The following is an 18,763-nucleotide window of genomic DNA, read 5'->3' on the forward strand; positions in this document are numbered from 1 at the left end:
TTGGAGTGCAGTTACATTTAATTGTCTAGGGGAGCAGTATGCCCAATGAGTGCATTCCATTTTTTTGAAAGGATCATGTTACCAGTTAATAAGACTGTGAAGGCTCAAATACATACACACGCACATACACACATTCCGCTGCTAATGTCGAAGACTCTCCACTCGAACTCAGACACAGGAAATGAAGCTGTGTTGGCGGGGCATGGAGGAATGAGGTGGATGTCCAGGCTGATGAGATCCAGGGTCTGGGCCTCAGAGACAGAAACACAAAGGACATGAATCGTAGGGACATGTTTCCACACCCTGGAAATATATCCTTAATTTCCTCAGTTGTTTAAAAAGGGTTAATTCCATAAAAATAGAATGATTCATTCTCATTCGATGGTTTATTCACCACGTCACCTCCTGTCACCTCAGGTCTTGTGATTTAGAGGTAAATACTTCATGGTAACGGACACTGAGTTTCTGTATTTGTTGTTCTGTTTGTTTGTGTCTGTAGGTGAAAGGACCTCCCCAGCTAACAACAAATGTTCCCATAACTTTAGAGAATGTTCCCTTAAGAGTCTCATTAGGTCATTAACTAACATTTTCATAGAAATGTTCCCGTGATGTGCAAGGAATGTTTCCAAGAGACCATTCCCTTAATGTCAAATAGAACTTACCCAGAACATGGTTACCATGTTCTCAGAATGTAAGATATTAATGTTCTAGACAAGTTTCATGGAAATGTTGCAAGAACAGTCATGTGTCCAGTTTTCTGTGGGTTAGGAGAATATTCCATCAAAGTCCCACCAAACATACTGTACATAGAACATGGTTGCCATGTTCTCAAAACATAAGATATTAATGTTCTAGACACGTTTCATGGGAACCTTGCAGGAACATTTCTGTGTATCAGAAAGAAGAAACGTTCTCCCACCCATTACACATCACGCCTTGTTACCGTTCACCTGATTTGTGCAACACTGATCCATTTATAGTTTTTTGTTGGTTGCGATACTCACACTCACACACACGCACACACATACACACAGCTTTTAAAATAGTGTTTTCAACTGAAATATTTGACATACTTTTACATACATGATTACGTTGTGCATGTTCATTTATACAGTAATATTATTCAACAGTCCTCACCTGGGATTTGAACTCATAACCTCTTGGTTGCACAGTACACCAATATCCCTGCTTCCCCACCATGTCCATGTCATGTATTGGTTAATCTGACTATTCTCATCATTGATTGGGTTGACTTATTTCAGCAATTTAAGGGCTTTCAGTATAGTTGTCTAATGTTGGTGGGGCAGAATATTCCATCAACATCCCATCAAACATTCACAGAACATATCCCAGGTTGTCACGTCTACTCCCGCTCCCCGGCGCTCGAGGTCGCCAGTCGACTGTTCATTACGCCCACCTGCCTTCATCACTACGCGCACCTGCACGTCATCATCAGGCACACCTGTACTCAATCACCTTCCAGATTACCTCCCCTATATATGTCACTCCATTTGGTTCCTTCCCTAGGCGTTATTGACTCTGTGTTTGTGTTTCATGTCTGTACGCTACTCGTGTTTCTTGTTTTGTTCCATGTATTATTTATGATTAAATTCACTCCCTGTACTTGCTTCCCGACTCCCAGCATACACGTTACAGAATAACGCCTCACCAAAGGGGAGCATCAGGTATTATTTGTATTTAAAAAATGTTGGTGACGTCGAGTCCGAATGCCACAGCCGAAGCAACCTCCAATGCCTCAGTCGGCTCGTCAGGCTCCCGTGCCTCAGCCGGCTCGTCAGGCTCCCGTGCCTCAGCCGGCTCGTCAGGCTCTCGTGCCTCAGCCGGCTCGTCAGGCTCCCGTGCCTCAGCCGGCTCGTCAGGCTCCCGTGCCTCAGCCGGCTCGTCAGGCACCCGTGCCTCAGCCGGCTCGTCAGGCACCCGTGCCTCAGCCGGCTCGTCAGGCACCCGTGCCTCAGCCGGCTCGTCAGGCACCCGTGCCTCAGCCGGCTCGTCAGGCTCCCGTGCCTCAGCAGGCTTGACAGGTTCCCGCGCCTCAGCAGAGGCAACTGTTCTGCCACTGGTCCTCGGGACCGTCCCTCTGGACGTCGTCGTCCTGAGGCTCCTCAGCTGGCTCGTTAGGCTTCAGTGCCTCAGCTGGCTCGACAGGCTTCTGTGCCTCAGCTGGCTCGACAGGTTCCCGAGCCTAGGCTGGCTCGACAGGTTCCCGCGCCTCTGCAGGTTTTCGTGCCTTGGCTGGCTCGACAGGTTCCCGTGACTCGGCTGGCTCGACAGGTTCCCGTGCCTCGGCTAGCTCGACAGGTTCCCGTGCCTCGGCAGGCTCTACAGGTTCCTTCCTTAGGCGTTATTGAGTCTGTGTTTGTATTTCATGTCTGTACGCTACTCGTGTTTATTGTTTTGTTCCATGTATTATTCATTATTAAATTCACTCCCTGTACTTGCTTCCCGACTCCCAGCGTACACGTTACAGAGGTGAAGACATGTTGAATAATAATTACTGTATGAATGAACATGTACAGTGCCTTCAGAAAGTATCCATACCCCTTGATATCTAATTTACGTAAGTATTCACACCCCTGAGTCAATACATGTTAGAATCACCTTTGGCAGCGATTACAGCTGTGGGTCTTTCTGGGTAAGTCTCTAAGAGCTTGCACACCTGGATTGTACAATATTTGCACATTATTCTAAAAAAAATGAATAAAGCTCTGTCAAGTTGGTTATTGAACATTGCTAGACAGCCATTTTCAAGTCTTGCCATAGATTTTCAAGTCGATTTAAGTCAAAACTGTAATTAGGCCACTCAGGAACATTCACAGTCTTATTGGTAAGCAACTCCAGTGTATATCTGGCCTTGTGTTTTAGGTTATTGTCCTGCTGAAATGTGAATTTGTCTCCCAGTGTCTGTTGGAAAGCAGACTGAACCAGGTTTTCCTGTAGGATTTTGCCTGTGCTTAGCTCTATTCCATTTTCTTATCCCCCAAAAACTCCATTGTCTTTGCCGATGACAAGCATACCCATAACATGATGCAGCCACCACCATGCTTGAAAATATGAAGAGTGGTACTCAGTGTTGTGTTGGATTTGCCCCAAACATAACGCTTTGTATTCAGGACATAAAGTACATTTCTTTGCCAAATTCTTTGCAGTTTTACCTTAGTGCCTTATTGCAAGCAGGATGAGTGTTTTGGAATATTTTTATTCTGTACAGGCTTCCTTCTTTTCACTCATTTATGTTATTATTGTGGAGTAACTATGATGTTGTTAATCCATCCTCAGTTTTCTCCTATCACGGCCATTAAACTCTGTAAATGTTTTAAAGTCACCACTGGCCTCATGGTGAAATCCCTGAGCGGTTTCCTTCCTCTCCGGCAACTGAGTTAGGAAGGACTCCTGTATCTTTGTAGTGACTGCGTGTATTGATACACCATCCAAAGTGTAATGAATAACTTCACCATGCTCAAAGGGATATTCAGTGTCTGCTTTTTTTATTTGTACACATCTACAATGAATGTTCTTGCAACGTTACCATGAAACGTGCCTAGAACATTGATATCTTATATTCTGAGAACATGGCAACCATGTTCTGTGTATGTTTGGTGGAACGCTGATGGAATATTCTCCTAACCCAAAGAAAACTGGACACATAAAAGTTCTTGCAACATTGCAATGAAACGTATCTAGAACGTTCATATCTTATGTTCTGAGAACAGGGCAACCAGGTTCTGGGTATGTTCTATTTGACATTTGTTGTGGAAATGCAGAGTCCACTTGGGTGTTGTCCATCAATGACTTCATTAATCCTTTACCACCACATAGTCTCCAAATTGCAAAAAATGTCCAGATTCTCCTGGTAGGTCTGTCAGAGAAGCCTTCACCTTTTCGAAAAAAAATCTTCATAACATTGTTAGTTGAGACACAGCATGCTACTTCATCCTTTCGTCTTATCATTCCTGATAAGCCTTCTAGATTAGGAAGTGCACATTCTTGCAGCTTGTTGCAGTCTACTAATGTCATAGAAAGGTCTCCTCTAAATTCTGCCTTATACCACAAATACATTTTCCCCTAAAACATTTAATCTAACCCATAACACATTACTTACTACTGCTCATATTCTTAATACAATATGCAAATGTACCAATAAATCCTCATACCATCAATACTACCTCCTTTTTTGAACACGAGTCACAACGTGATTCATGCTTTCAAAAACAAAACACCAACATTGTTTATTAAACCCTAATAAAAATGAAATTAAAAAGACAACCTTTGATAATACCTCAATTTACTTCTATCCCGTAAAGTAATCCAAGATTAGTACACTTAACTATCAACAGGTATCCCTCATTCAGGATAGCTCCCTCTCTCTCTTTTTATTATATAGCCCAAATCATATATATTAAAATCAAATTATAAAAACCGCTTCACAATAGTCAGTTTTAATAAATTACCCTCAACTCAGTAAAATGAACTATCTTAAATTCCTCACCCAGGATTACTAGTGTGGGTGATCAGATCACACCAGCAAGTCAGAACAGAGTTCAGAGGTCATTGAAATCATTCAACGAATTGTTCCATCAAACAGTATACTAATCATTACCAACATTCAAAACATCTAATAAATGTTATGTACCCCAAGTGTACATAAAATCCTCATGACATTTATTCTCATAAGAAATCATGTACACCAAAAAATAAAAATAAAAACTCCATAAAATTCACTGTGTGTGCTCCTTTAAGACATATCACCTTTGACCTGTTGAAACTGGTGTGTTGTGTGTTTATTTGAAAAACCCATTTGGAAAACAAATAAAACAAACATGGCCTTATTTAATTTGGTAGCTCCCTATGACAACCTAAAAATAAGACTACTTAATTTATAATTAATATAATTATAAATATAATAAACTAGTTCCACCTAGCCTACATGCTTTTGAAACATCCCAATGAGATATAAAGAAATCCCCATGTTCCTGGAAGAGAAAGTATACATGTCGTTAACATTTATTTACAATCAGTAATCCAAAGATAGTAAGTACCCACAAAACATGATACATATATCCACAGTCCTATCTCACCAATAATCGTTTATATCAATCTCACTCCTCATAACTACTCCATAAAAATATTATATAAAACCTTTCACAAAATTAAAACCACTCAAAATTCCTCTGAGTTTACAATGATTCTGTTGAATTGATTACCCTTCAGATCATATCCTCTTTAAATCTCACCATGATTATTGAACCCCTACATCTGCTCCTTGTGATCCCATATCAAATAAAGCATTATCGTTTACAGTATTGTAGTGTCTGAAGGTCTATGATTTTGCTGACATTTGCAAATGGTGCAATATATCAACTTTACTCTGCTTTGCTGAAACATCTGGAAAGCATTACTACATAGGCTTCTTGGAATAGAGGACATTTGGAGATATGTGGAAGCCGGGGATTGGTCTGTCAAAAAACCACCCATCTTATGTTACATAGGATAAATACCATGTTTTGAACAAAGGACGGGGAGAAATAACATATTAGGGATTGGGTCCGGTTATTCTCCAGATATCTGCAGATGTCTGTAAATTGACGCTGGAATCCTTTGAAATAATAAACCTTTATAATCAAAGTACAGCGTCAGCGGAATTATTATCATCACAGCATAATCAGCATCGTTGTCTCGGACACCACAGTATCAACAACCTAGGAAATATCAGCTACCCCTTTTATTGTTCCTAACTCCCCTCTAAATGTCAAATTCCATACATTATCCAATACAATCATGTACTCCTCTTAAGTAAGACCAGATCTCTTATCCCCAGCATCGATTTAAAAATAGTTTGATACGTTGTCTCCTACTCTACCCCTAACATAATATTATAGGAGACTCCCATCAATCATGGAAAAAAAACTCCCACTTAGAAGACACTAGATAATAACACGTTTCATTAAGTTAACTACACCTTCCACTATAAACCTATAACCCCTTTCTAGTAATTTAATAATCGCAAACTGTTGTATTGATGTTATTAAAATATAATAATCCAAAACCCACAAAAGATGTCTACTTAATCCATCAGGCCAACAGCAACAACTATCTCCCATCGTTCAACGTACTATAAACAGCCTATAGTTATCAGAAGTAATGAACCATCGTCATAACTCACCGTTGTTTAAACAAACTATCTAATGTCATAATAAAATGATCAATTATCAAATATCATTCCTTATTCAACTATCTAGACATGTTCTTCATTAGTAAATCGTCTCCACAAAGCAATACTACCTAATAACATATTCTTATTCACCTAAATATAAATAATTACTAATATTAAACAATCCCATTGAACATCAAGTCAACCTGTCTCATCACCCAATTAACTTACTTACTTTTTAAACCCTCTACAATATCTATCATACTCTACCGCTAACTTTCCTTATAACGGTACCTCAACAGATGACAAATTAATTGTACATTTATAGTCAAAAACAATTGTCACGCCCTGGCTCTGGGGACTCTTAAAAGTTGAGCCAGGGTGTGTAGTGTCTGTGTTGTGTTTTCTATGTTCATGTTCTAGTTTGTGTATTTCTATGTTGGCCAGGGTGGTTCCCAATCAGAGGCAGCTGTGGCTTGTTGTCTCTGATTGGGAACCATACTTAGGCAACCTGTTGGCACTAGTTAATTGTGGGATCTTGTTCCGTGTAGGTTTGTGTATTTATGACCGAGGACTTCACGTTTCATTTTGTTGTTTTTGTTGTTTGTATCGTGTTGCTAAGTACACATTAAAAAGATGTACGCATATCACGCTGCGCCTTGGTCCGTTGCTTACGACGATCGTGACACCAATAAAACATCCATTCACCGATATGCAATTTTAATTACTATGTTATCCTATCCGACATGGATTGGTAGGACAATATCTTTCCTATAATGTTATCAATTAAACCAGTAATTCACGTCAATAGCATCAATGTAAAAGATTTGCTTTCTGTCCCTTACTGGGCTCGAACCAGGGACCCTCTACACATATCGACAACATTCACCATCGACACACCATACAAAATCCGCGATTCTTGCAAAGCAACTACTTCCAGTTCATAGAGCAAGTGAGGTCATCTAATGAAAACCGCACTAGCTCTCACCGCTAACTAGTTAGCCATTTCCTGCCGATAATATTCAACCCCCTATGACGTCCTACAAAATACGCGATCCTTCTAAACCTAACGTAACCCATAATGTCCCTTACAGCGCCCTCACGTTTCAGCAAGCCCCAATGGTTAACACCCGCAGACAAAAATTTAAATTCTTCCATTATTACTAGCAGACCTAATAAGACACACTTTCAAACAGTGTTCTGCATTTACCTCTATCATAGGGTTTAAAAACAAACTTAACAACATTAACCATCCTAAATTGCCGTAGTAACGTCATGTTTGGTTCAGTTTATCTATTACCATATAAGACATTCACTTCTCCATGCGTCGTAAACTATATCCTATTTCTCTTGTAATCAACCAAAATCATAGCCACGCAATGAAACCATCACTCCGCCATTATCAGAATGAATGAGATCTAGTCAACTATCCTTTCTAAGTAGGCTACAAGTAACACCAAACACTTGCTGTAGTTTACCATCATATATTGAAATCATCCATTTATCACGATCCAGTTTATTTATAGACATATTCCACCATTCTCACTCGTTTAATGTAGCAAAACCTTATTCAATGCCCAAAAAATTACTACCACGCACTCTTCTCTCCATAACCGTTAACATTCTTACATTTTAGTCATTTAGCTGACGCTCCTATCCCTAGCGACCCACAATTAGTGAGCTCATACATTTTTTATACTTATACTAGCCCCCCTTGGGAATCAAACACACAACCCTGGCGTTGCAAGCACCATTCTCCACCAACCGAGCTACAAGAGTCCTGCTATTTAAACCACACACGCTTCAAATCATACATTCAACATCACTAAACCAAATACTCCGTCGTACCCATTCAATCAACACATCAGCAGTGGAATTTACACTCATAAATGCAGATTGTTACTCCATGCCTTGAAATGATAAATAAATTCCACAAATAGCACCATTACAATGATTTCTCATCTTACCCTCTGATACAAAATGAAGTTCCATCACTTTACTACGTTAGCTCTACCATGATAATTAGTTCAATTGAACCCTATATTGGCTTTGTACTATATTATACATTACGTCTAAAACAACTTTACTTATGGTCAGTTTATTCCACCATCACATGATCCAACAACGGTATAAACTTAGAAAGCCCATATTAATTACTTTCTTCACCCACGACGTACGTCTACATTTGGGTAAACAAGTTAATATTTATTATTATTCCAATTATTATTTTATGAAATCTCTAATAATCACCTACCCATACGTAAAATGGATCATATTTTCACATTTGTCACAAACTCCATATAGACCGCTAGAAACTTCTAGATAATCACATCAAAGAATACTTCAGTTAGTTTAATAATCCTCATTCAACCCAAATCAGCCTCTCCTTCATTCTCTCAGCGGAACCAAAAAAACAGACGGTAATTTCCAAGGACACTGCCGTTCCTGTCCCAGAAAACACAGACTCTTCCACTACTTTCTACAATAACATCAAGCTCTATTTACCCCTTATAAATACTCTCCTGAGGATATTCATTATCACCCATGCAATGTTAGTAACATTCAATGTTAGTAATTTAAATTCTTGCATCAAATCCACTTCTGATAATGTTTTTAAAATGTAGTTCGCCTTTAAATGTCATTTTTTTGGTGCTATGACTCAATATGTTACTTGTCATTGGCTCCCTCTCCTAGCCATTTTGAGTAATTCATTAAAGTATTAATTCAAAAGGGCCTTAAACCCATTCATTCATAATGTTTTTTTTAACCATTATGAATTAAACATCACAATAAAGAATTCCTGCTCTGTTGGGGCCTCGAACCTCACAACTCTGCACTAAGGCCTGTAACCTTTGATTCTATTTTATAATGTCGTACACTCCATAATCTCGTCATGTTGAGGACTCGAACCTCGCATCTTTCTACGTTCGTCTACCAAAGACGTTTATCGCTTTCATAGTGATACAGCACATCTCTCTATTTCATGAATTATTCCATGATGATACAACACATCAGAACTTCATCTATTTTACTCCCATGATGATACAACACATCAGTCTCTCTTTACCAATTTATGCTAATTACTGTTAACACACCTTGTTTTGAATCATAGCATCATGTCATTTTGCAATTCAATATTTCTCCTTACATCCCTTTACATAATTCAACACCACTCATCATCCCCTTTTAAAATATAGCATTTTAAACGTTCGTTACAGCTCAGCTTTACCACAGATAAGCAGATTTGGACATAATTCAAAAAATGAAAGCCTGCTTACCTGTTAGTTGAGCTGTGAACTGCATCCTGTTCGTTTAGACGCCAATCTGTTATGATGAGTTTCTCAGGTATCAAAGAATCAAGGATGCAAGGATATACTTAGACATTCTGTGGAGATTTCATACCAAGTATTTATTGAATCACGAGCTTGTGGGTTCATCTAACAAACGGACATGGCTTTGCCCTTCATCAGTTGAACTAACTTGAACAAAGAAGACACTATCTTATATAGCCTTTATTACCATCTTCCTGGCATACATCTGGCAAGTCTCCATGGGCACTCCCTGTCTTTGATGATCACTTTTTACCCCAAGTCAGTATCCTGCCCATCACTCATGCTATTCTAAACATCACTAATCTACCTTGACATAATGGAATGTAGACTTCATGGCCCCAAACCACTCATCTCTTAACTCTTCCTCTGCCCTCACAATACTATAACATGACATCATTACAAAGTGTTTTCAACAATTACAGACAAATACCGCCCCAGCGACTGTCCAAGCACATTAATTATCTTGCAACGTTCCCATGAAAAATGTCTAGAACATTAATATCTTATGTTCTGAAAACATGGCAACCATGTTCTGTGTATGTTTGGTGGGACGTTAATGTTATATTATCCTAACCCCTACTGGACACATGAATGTTCTTGCAAAGTTCCCATGAAACCTGTCTAGAACATTCACATCTTAAATTTTGAGAACATGGTATCCACGTTCAGGGTAAGTTCTATTGTATTTGACATTAAGGGAATGGTCTCTTGGAAACATTCCTTGTACATCACGGGAACATTCCTATGAAAATGTTAGTTAATGACCTAATGAGACTCTTAAGGGAATGTTCTCTAAAGTTGTGGGAACGTTTGTTGTTAGATGGGGAGCTCCTTTCCCCTACAGACACAAACAAACAGAAACAACAAATACAGAAACTCAGTGTCCGTTACCATGACATATTAACCTCTAAATCACAAGACCTGAGGTGAAATGGTGAATGAACCATCGAATGAGAATGAATCATTCTATTTCTATGGAATGAACCCTTTTTACACTACTGAGGAAATTAAGGATTTATTTCCAGGGTGTGGAAACATGTCCCTAGGATTCCTGTCCTCTGTGTTTCTGTCTCTGATGCTCAAACCCTGCATCTCATCAGACTGGACATCCACCTCATTCCTCCATGCCCTGCCAACACCGCTTCATTTCCTGTGTCTGAGTTCGAGTGGAGAGGTTCCGACATTAGCAGCAGAGTGTGTGTATCTGTGTATGTGTATGTACAGTGGGGGGAAAAAGTATTTAGTCAGCCACCAATTGTGCAAGTTCTCCCACTTAAAAAGATGAGAGAGGCCTGTAATTTTCATCATAGGTACACGTCAACTATGACAGACAAAATGAGAAAAGAAAATCCAGAAAAATCACATTGTAGGATGTTTAATGAATTTATTTGCAAATTATGGTGGAAAATAAGTATTTGGTCAATAACAAAAGTTTCTCAATACTTTGTTACATACCCTTTGTTGGCAATGACACAGGTCAAACGTTTTGTGTAAGTCTTCACAAGGTTTTCACACACTGTTGCTGGTATTTTGGCCCATTCCTCCATGCAGATCTCCTCTAGAGCAGTGATGTTTTGGGGCTGTCGCTGGGCAACACGGACTTTCAACTCCCTCCAAAGATTTTCTATGGGGTTGAGATCTGGAGACTGGCTAGGCCACTCCAGGACCTTGAAATGCTTCTTACGAAGCCACTCCGTTGCCCGGGCGGTGTGTTTGGGATCATTGTCATGCTGAAAGAGGTTTTCACTCAAAATCTCACGATACATGGCCCCATTCATTCTTTCCTTTACATGGATCAGTCGTCCTGGTCCCTTTGCAGAAAAACAGCCCCAAAGCATGATGTTTCCACCCCCATGCTTCACAGTAGGTATGGTGTTCTTTGGATGCAACTCAGCATTCTTTGTCCTCCAAACACGACAAGTTGAGTTTTTACCAAAAAGTTATATTTTGGTTTCATCTGACCATATGACATTCTCCCAATCCTCTTCTGGATCATCCAAATGCACTCTAGCAAACTTCAGATGGGCCTGGACATGTACTGGCTTAAGCAGGGGGACACGTCTGGCACTGCAGGATTTGAGTCCCTGGCGGCATAGTGTGTTAATGATGGTAGGCTTTGTTACTTTGGTCCCAGCTCTCTGCAGGTCATTCACTAGGTCCCCCCGTGTGGTTCTGGGATTTTTGCTCACCGTTCTTGTGATCATTTTGACCCCACAGGGTGAGATCTTGCGTGGAGCCCCAGATCGAGGGAGATTATCAGTGGTCTTGTATGTCTTCCATTTCCTAATAATTGCTCCCACAATTGATTTCGTAAAACCAAGCTGCTTACCTATTGCAGATTCAGTCTTCACAGCCTGGTGCAGGTCTACAATTTTGTTTATGGTGTCCTTTGACAGCTCTTTGGTCTTGGCCATAGTGGAGTTTGGAGTGTGACTGTTTGAGGTTGTGGACAGGTGTCTTTTATCCTGATAACAAGTTCAAACAGGTGCCATTAATACAGGTAACGAGTGGAGGACAGAGGAGCCTCTTAAAGAAGAAGTTACAGGTCTGTGAGAGCCAGAAATCTTGCTTGTTTGTAGGTGACCAAATACTTATTTTCCACCATAATTTGCAAATAAATTCATTAAAAATCCTACAATGTGATTTTCAGGATTTTTTTTCTCAATTTGTCTGTCATAGTTGACGTGTAGCTATGATGAAATTACAGGCCTCTCTCATCTTTACCTAAATACATGGAGATAGTGTGCAGAATTTTCTGTTACCTTTTCAAGTAGGATCCGTGAGATGACTAATACAATAAATTAAGGACAGTCATTTTCAGCAATCTATATAACCTGTCTGTAGTTTTCTGATCATATTAGAACTCCCTGCTATATGTTGCTGTGGTTGTCGTTGTCTAATAACATCTCTAAATATTTTAAATAGACCCTCAAAAACCTACAGAATTATATTTACAGTCAACTTACTCCAATATTTCTATGTTGTTCAAGGCTCAAACTCCCATGATTCCATTCTGCAAAACCTCTCCCACCATCACCGACCGAAGTTGCAGCTCTGGCAGCAACTGTGCCCTTTCCAAATAGTTTATGTTTTCATACTGAATTTCTTGTAACCGTGATACTTTTATTAGTTCTAATAGGCCTCCAGGGTTGTTGGATGGTTGCTTGGACAGTCGCTGAGGCTGTATTTGTCTGTTATCGTTGAAAACACTTTATTACAGATGCAGAAGGTTTAGCTACTTATCCAGCTAACAATTCTAGGGACAGAGAAAGTTTTTGTAATGTTACTCGTAATGTTCCGCTAATGTTTGAGTGACCAGTTTTCTGTTAGTTAGAGGAACATTCTATCTACAGTGCCATCGGAAAGTATTCAGACCCCCTTGACTTTTTTCCACATTTTGTTATGTTACAGTCTTATTCTCAAATGGATTTAAAAAAAAAATCTTCATCAATCTACACACTTTTAGAAATGTTTGCAAATGTAAAAATATTATAAACTGAAATATCACATTTACACAAGTATTCACACCCTTTACTCAGTACTTTGTTGAAGCACCTTTGGCAGTGATTACAGCTTTCAGTCTTCTTGGGTATGATGCTACAAGCTTGGCACACCTGTATTTAGGGAGTTTCTCCCATTCTTCTCTGCAGATCCTCTCAAGCTCTGTCAGGTTGGATGGGAAGCATCGCTGTGTAGCTATTTTCAGGTCTCTCCAGAGATGTTAGATCGGGTTCAAGTCCGGGTTCTGGCTGGTCCACTCAAGGCCATTCAGAGACATGTCCCAAAGCCACTCCTGCATTGTCTTGGCTGTGTGCTTAGGGTCGTTGTCCTGTTGGAAGGTGAACCTTTGCCCCAGTCTGAGGTCCTGAGCACTCTGGAGCAGGTTTTCATCAAGGATCTCTTTGTACTTTGCTCCATTCATCTTTCCCTCAATCCTGACTAGTCTCCCAGTCCCTGCCGCTGAAAAACATCCCCACAGCATGATGCTGCCACCACCATGCTTCATTGTAGGGGTGGTAACAGGTTTCCTCCAGACGTGACGATTAGCATTCAGGCCAAAGAGTTCAATTTTGGTTTAATCTCACCAGAGAATCTTGTTTCTCATGTTCTGAGAGTCTTTAGGTGCCTTTTGGCAAACCCCAAGAGGGCTGTCATGTGCCTTTTACTGAGGAGTGGCTTCTGTCTGGCCACTCTACCATAAATGCCTGATTGGTGGAGTGTTGCAGAGATGGTTGTCCTTCTGGAAGGTTCTCCCATCTCCACAGAGAAACTCTGGAGGTCTGTCAGAGTGATCATAGGGTTCTTGGTCACCTCCCTGACCAAGGCCCTTCTCCCCCGATTGCTCAGTTTGGCCTGGCGGCCAGATTTAGGAAGAGTCTTGGTGGTTCCAAACTTCTTCCATTTAAGAATGATGGAGGCCACTGTGTTCTTGGGGACCTTCAATGCTGCAGAAATATTTTGGTACCATTCCCCAGATCTGTGCCTCGACACAATCCTGTCTCAGAGCTCTACGGACAATTCCTTCGACCTCATGGCTTGGTTTTTGCTCTGACATGCACTGTCAACTGCTGGACCTTATATAGACAGGTGTGTGCCTTTCCAAATCATGTCCAATCAATTGAATTTACCACAGATGGACTCCAATCAAGTTGTAGAAACATCTCAAGGATGATCAATGGAAACAGGATGCACATGAGCTCAATTTCGAGTCTCATAGCAAAGTGTTTGAATACTTATGTAAATAAGGTATTTCTGATTTTTTTAAAATTTATAAAAACCTGTTTTTGCTTCGTCATTATTGGGTATTGTGTGTAGATTAATGAGAGAAAAAATAATTTAATCAATTTTAGAATAAGGCTGTAACGTAACAAAATGTGGAAAGAGTCAAGGAGTCTGAATACTTTTCGAATGCACTGTATGTTAGCAAAAACCTTCTGAGTACCTTTTTAGCATGTTTTGGCATCCCTTCGTGTCAAACAGAACATACCCAGAACGTGGTTGCCATGTTCTCAGAACACAAGATATGAATGTTCTAGATACGTTTAATGGGAATGTTGCAAGAACTTTTCATGTCCAGTTTTCTGAGGGTTAGGAGAATATTTCATCAACGTCCCACCAAACATACACAGTTTCAAGTTTCATGTTTAATTAGTCGTATGCCACCATATCTGTGTCATATTTCCAGCCTGGTCTCATAGACTAGACGTGACATAGTAAATCCGTGACACTCAAATTATTATGATACAGTATGTTACATTTGGTATGGTTAGATAAGACAGATAATGACTTAAGTCAAAAACAAAACTAGGGTGGTTGGTCAGGGTGGATGGGTAGGCGTATAACACGAACGTCTAGCAACCCAAAGGTATAATGCGGAACGTCTAGCAACCCAAAGGTTGCGTGTTCTAATTACATCACGGACACCTTCAGCATTTTAGCTAATTAGCAACTTTGCAACTACTTAATACTATTTAGCTACTTTGCAACTACTTAGCATGTTAGCTAACCCTTCCCCTAACCTTAACCCTTTAACCTAACTCCTAACCTTAATCTTAACCCTAACCTTAACCGCGAACCCTAACCCCTAGCCTAGCTAACGTTAGCCACCTAGCTAACATTAACGTTAGCCACCTAGCTAACGTTAGACACAACTAATTGGAATTCATAATATATGATACATTTTTCCAAATTCGTAACATATTGTACGTGAAATTCATAACATTTCATACGAAATGGATGATGGACATCCACAAATTAATACATACCATACGAAACGTAACATATCATACTACTTGTAGTTTTCTGAATGTATGTTTACTATGTAATGTCTACCCCTGAGTCCAGGTTAATGAATTGCTTAGTCTGAGTATATTCATCATTTATTTTATTTACTTATGTCAGCAATTTAAGGGCTTTCTGTATAGTTGTCTAATGTTGGTGGGGCATGTTAACCTGTTTTAATGATACTCCTGAATCACTATGATCAATAAAAGCTTTTCTTGAGTGTAGCCTACTTTTAACAGAGCTGAGATTTACTTCGAAGTGCATTCACCCTATTGCTTACAGCCATACACCTATCAAGTTGTTTCAGATCTTCACAAGTGCCTATGGAGGAGGGGGTAGGGTTTCTTATGGACAGGACAGGGCCTAACTATACTTGCCCAATAAGCACATGTCCTAGAGATATCCCTTATTGGGACAGTCGTTGGTGCTGGTGGACTGGGTTCGAGACCTGCTAGCAAAATATATTCATGTAATTATTTGGCAACATTTACAACACAGCTATCTGATCTACTTAAAATGAGTTTCTCATTAGCTAGGTTTTCATCCAATTGGCAACAGATTTTCATGTGAATATTCTAAAATCTGCATAAAAACACTATGCATATTTTCCCACCAGAGAGGTATTTCCATCAAATTGACTTGTTGGGGATAAAAGGCTGTCTGTGATGACAAGTGCACATAAAAATAACTTCTGTGGTTAAATTCTCAAATAAATGTCCAATAAAACAATACTAGTTATTTATTTATATTATATTTAGTGGAAGGAGCATCAAGTTCATCACCTTGCACTTTCACCACCATTTGAAGTTCATCATAATTTATTTCATCTGTAGCCTAATAAACTGTATGATTTCCCAGACCCAAGTCGAAGTGGGAGGACCACACATCATCGCGTCACTTCGATATTATGGCTATTATATCAATATTTGCGCATAAAAGTGTTTCCACCTATATTTCTCGCATAATATATTTTACATACACAAAAAGATCCCACCTTGTTTAGCATATTTTGTTTTGTCAACATTTGGAAAGTTTACCGACAAATTAGCTGTTTCCATCAGGCCTGTTGTGAAATGTTTTATCCGACATGCACTTTACTTCCATAAAAAGGTTGGATGGGAACGGAACCTGGTTATTGAAAGATGGAAATCTGTAGATATATTTATTATGACCACATTAATTCTATATAGCTGAGCATCTAAAAAAGAACTCTATTGTATTTTTGAAATCTACACGTATGATTCATGATTTCGACTAGCTGAGAAACGCTGCCTGTCTGTGTGTCTCGTCCCGACTCCTGACATGTTCATTACTATGGGACAGCTGGAGATCGAATTTGAAAATGTAAACAATGTTGCAAATGTCGACGAGACAGACAGCAAGGTTTATACAAATCTCCGCTGTTGAAAACGAAATGTTTTTCTAAAAGAAATGTGAGATAATGTCTAGATGCTTTTTATAGTGGAAATCAAGTTTATAAAGTCAGGACCAGTCAGGATCAGAGAGGCAATGGGGTGAGGTTGTGTTCTTCTAAGCGGAGAGGTAAGCTTGGCTTCTTCTTTATATGTGTTGAGTAAAGCTTAAACCATGCATTTAGATTGTAGGTAGGTATTGTAGTTAGGTATTGTAGGTAGTTTATCCAGGTAGTTATTGTAGGTAGTTATTGTAGGTAAGTATTGTAGTGTATTCGGCTGAGCCCGGTGAAGCACGAGGCTAGCTAGCTAACCCACTACTTGGACCAATAAAGCTAGCTAGCGGGTAGCTACTGGTAATTTGGTAACTGTTAGCAACTGTGGATAGTTGTTTCCAATGTTATTTCACGCTTAAGAGTACCTGTAATTATTGTAGGTAGGTATTGTAGGTATTGTAGATAGTTTATCTAGGTAGTTATTGTAGGTAGTTATAGCCAACTTTACCAGCTAGCAGTCAACACGGCAGCCACTGCTAGCTAGCCAACCTTACCAGCTAGCAGTACTGTAGCAACCAAATACATTACAACGGAACTATTTGATTTGATTAGTGTAATGTTAGCCAGCTACATTCGTTCGCAGCGACGCCGTTTTCCATACTAAGTCAACACCACAGCCACTGCTAGCTGGCCAACTATACCAGCTAGCAGTACTGTAGCAACTAAATACATTTAAACGGAACGTTTTGATTAGTGTAAAGTTAGCTAGCTACATAGTTGTCTTGGTATCAAAGACAAAGGTGTAGTATAGAGAAACTATCGAGGTTAGCTAGCCAGCTACATTTTCAAACAGTCAACACCGCAGCCGCTGCTAGCTAGCCAACATTACCAGCTAGCAGTACTGTATCATTTTAGTCAATGAGAATTTTGCAACGTAAGCACTTTCTGAACATTCGAGATGTGTAGTCCAATTGTGTAGCTAGCATGACTGACTTTGTGCTAGCTAGCCAACGTTTAATTACTTCTGCGTTATGAAAGGAACTAGACACAGATATGAATGATCCATTGGTAGTTTGTTGTAACCAAGTATTGGTGCTAAACTGTGTGTTATTGGATGCTAGCATGCTAGTTAGCTATGGCATCATAGGATATGGTGCCCTGGGCGGTTGTCACAGAAGATACTGTACCAAGTTAGCTAGCTGAATAAACTAAGTTAGTCTATTCCTGGAAACCTTGAACTACTGTAGATTACAGCAATTATAATTTCTAAAGTGGAAGTTGGAAGAGTTGTATTTGAGTGTTTCAGTGAAAGGTTAGTGAGGGAGGCCTCGCTTCCCCAGATGTTTAGTTAATTTCATTCCGATCTCCTTTGCATTAGTGTAGCCTTTTCTGTAGCCTGTCAACTATGTGTCGGTCTATCCCTGTTCTCTCCTCTCCGCACAGGCCATACAAACGCCTCACACCGCGTGGCTGCTGCCTCTCTAACCTGTTGGTCCCTGCACGCACAACCCACGTGGAGTTCCAGGTCTCCGGCAGCCTCTGGAACTGCCGTTCTGCGGCCAACAAGGCAAAGTTCATCTCAGCCTATGCTACCCTCCAGTCCCTCGACTTCTTGGCGCTGACGGAAACATGGATTACCACAGAAAACACTGCTACTCCTACTGCTCTCTCCTCATCTGACCATGTGTTCTCGCATACCCCGAGAGCATCTGGTCAGCGGGGCAGTGGCACAGGAATCCTCATCTCTCCCAAGTGGACATTCTCTCTTTCTCCCCTGACCCATCTGTCTATATCCTCATTTGAATTCCATGCTGTCACAGTCACTTGCCCATTCAAGCTTAACATCCTTATCATTTATCGCCCTCCAGGTTCCCTTGGAGAGTTCATCAATGAGCTTAACGCCTTGATAAGTTCCTTTCCTGAGGATGGCTCACCCCTCACAGTTCTGGGTGACTTTAACCTCCCTATGTCTACCTTTGACTCATTTCTCTCTGCCTCCTTCTTTCCATTCCTCTCCTCTTTTGACCTCACCCTCTCACCGTCTCCCCCTACTCACAAGGCAGGCAATAC

General features: G+C 40.1%; 1 protein-coding gene across 1 annotated transcript in view; it reads right to left on the reverse strand.

Annotated features, from left to right (window-relative positions):
• Positions 1–10,317: 10,317 nt before the first annotated feature.
• The window catches only part of adat1 (adenosine deaminase tRNA specific 1), a gene marked incomplete at both ends in the record, with an annotated part of 40,304 nt that continues 31,858 nt past the window's right edge, over positions 10,318–18,763 (reverse strand). The window contains one exon of the mRNA XM_084172063.1: positions 10,318–10,339. Within this exon, the coding sequence (XP_084028189.1) occupies positions 10,318–10,339 (22 nt within the window). The remainder of the gene's footprint in view (positions 10,340–18,763) is intronic.

Source organism: Coregonus lavaretus (assembly GCF_964263955.1).
Source record: "Coregonus lavaretus genome assembly, chromosome: 11".
Classification (NCBI taxonomy): domain Eukaryota; kingdom Metazoa; phylum Chordata; class Actinopteri; order Salmoniformes; family Salmonidae; genus Coregonus; species Coregonus lavaretus.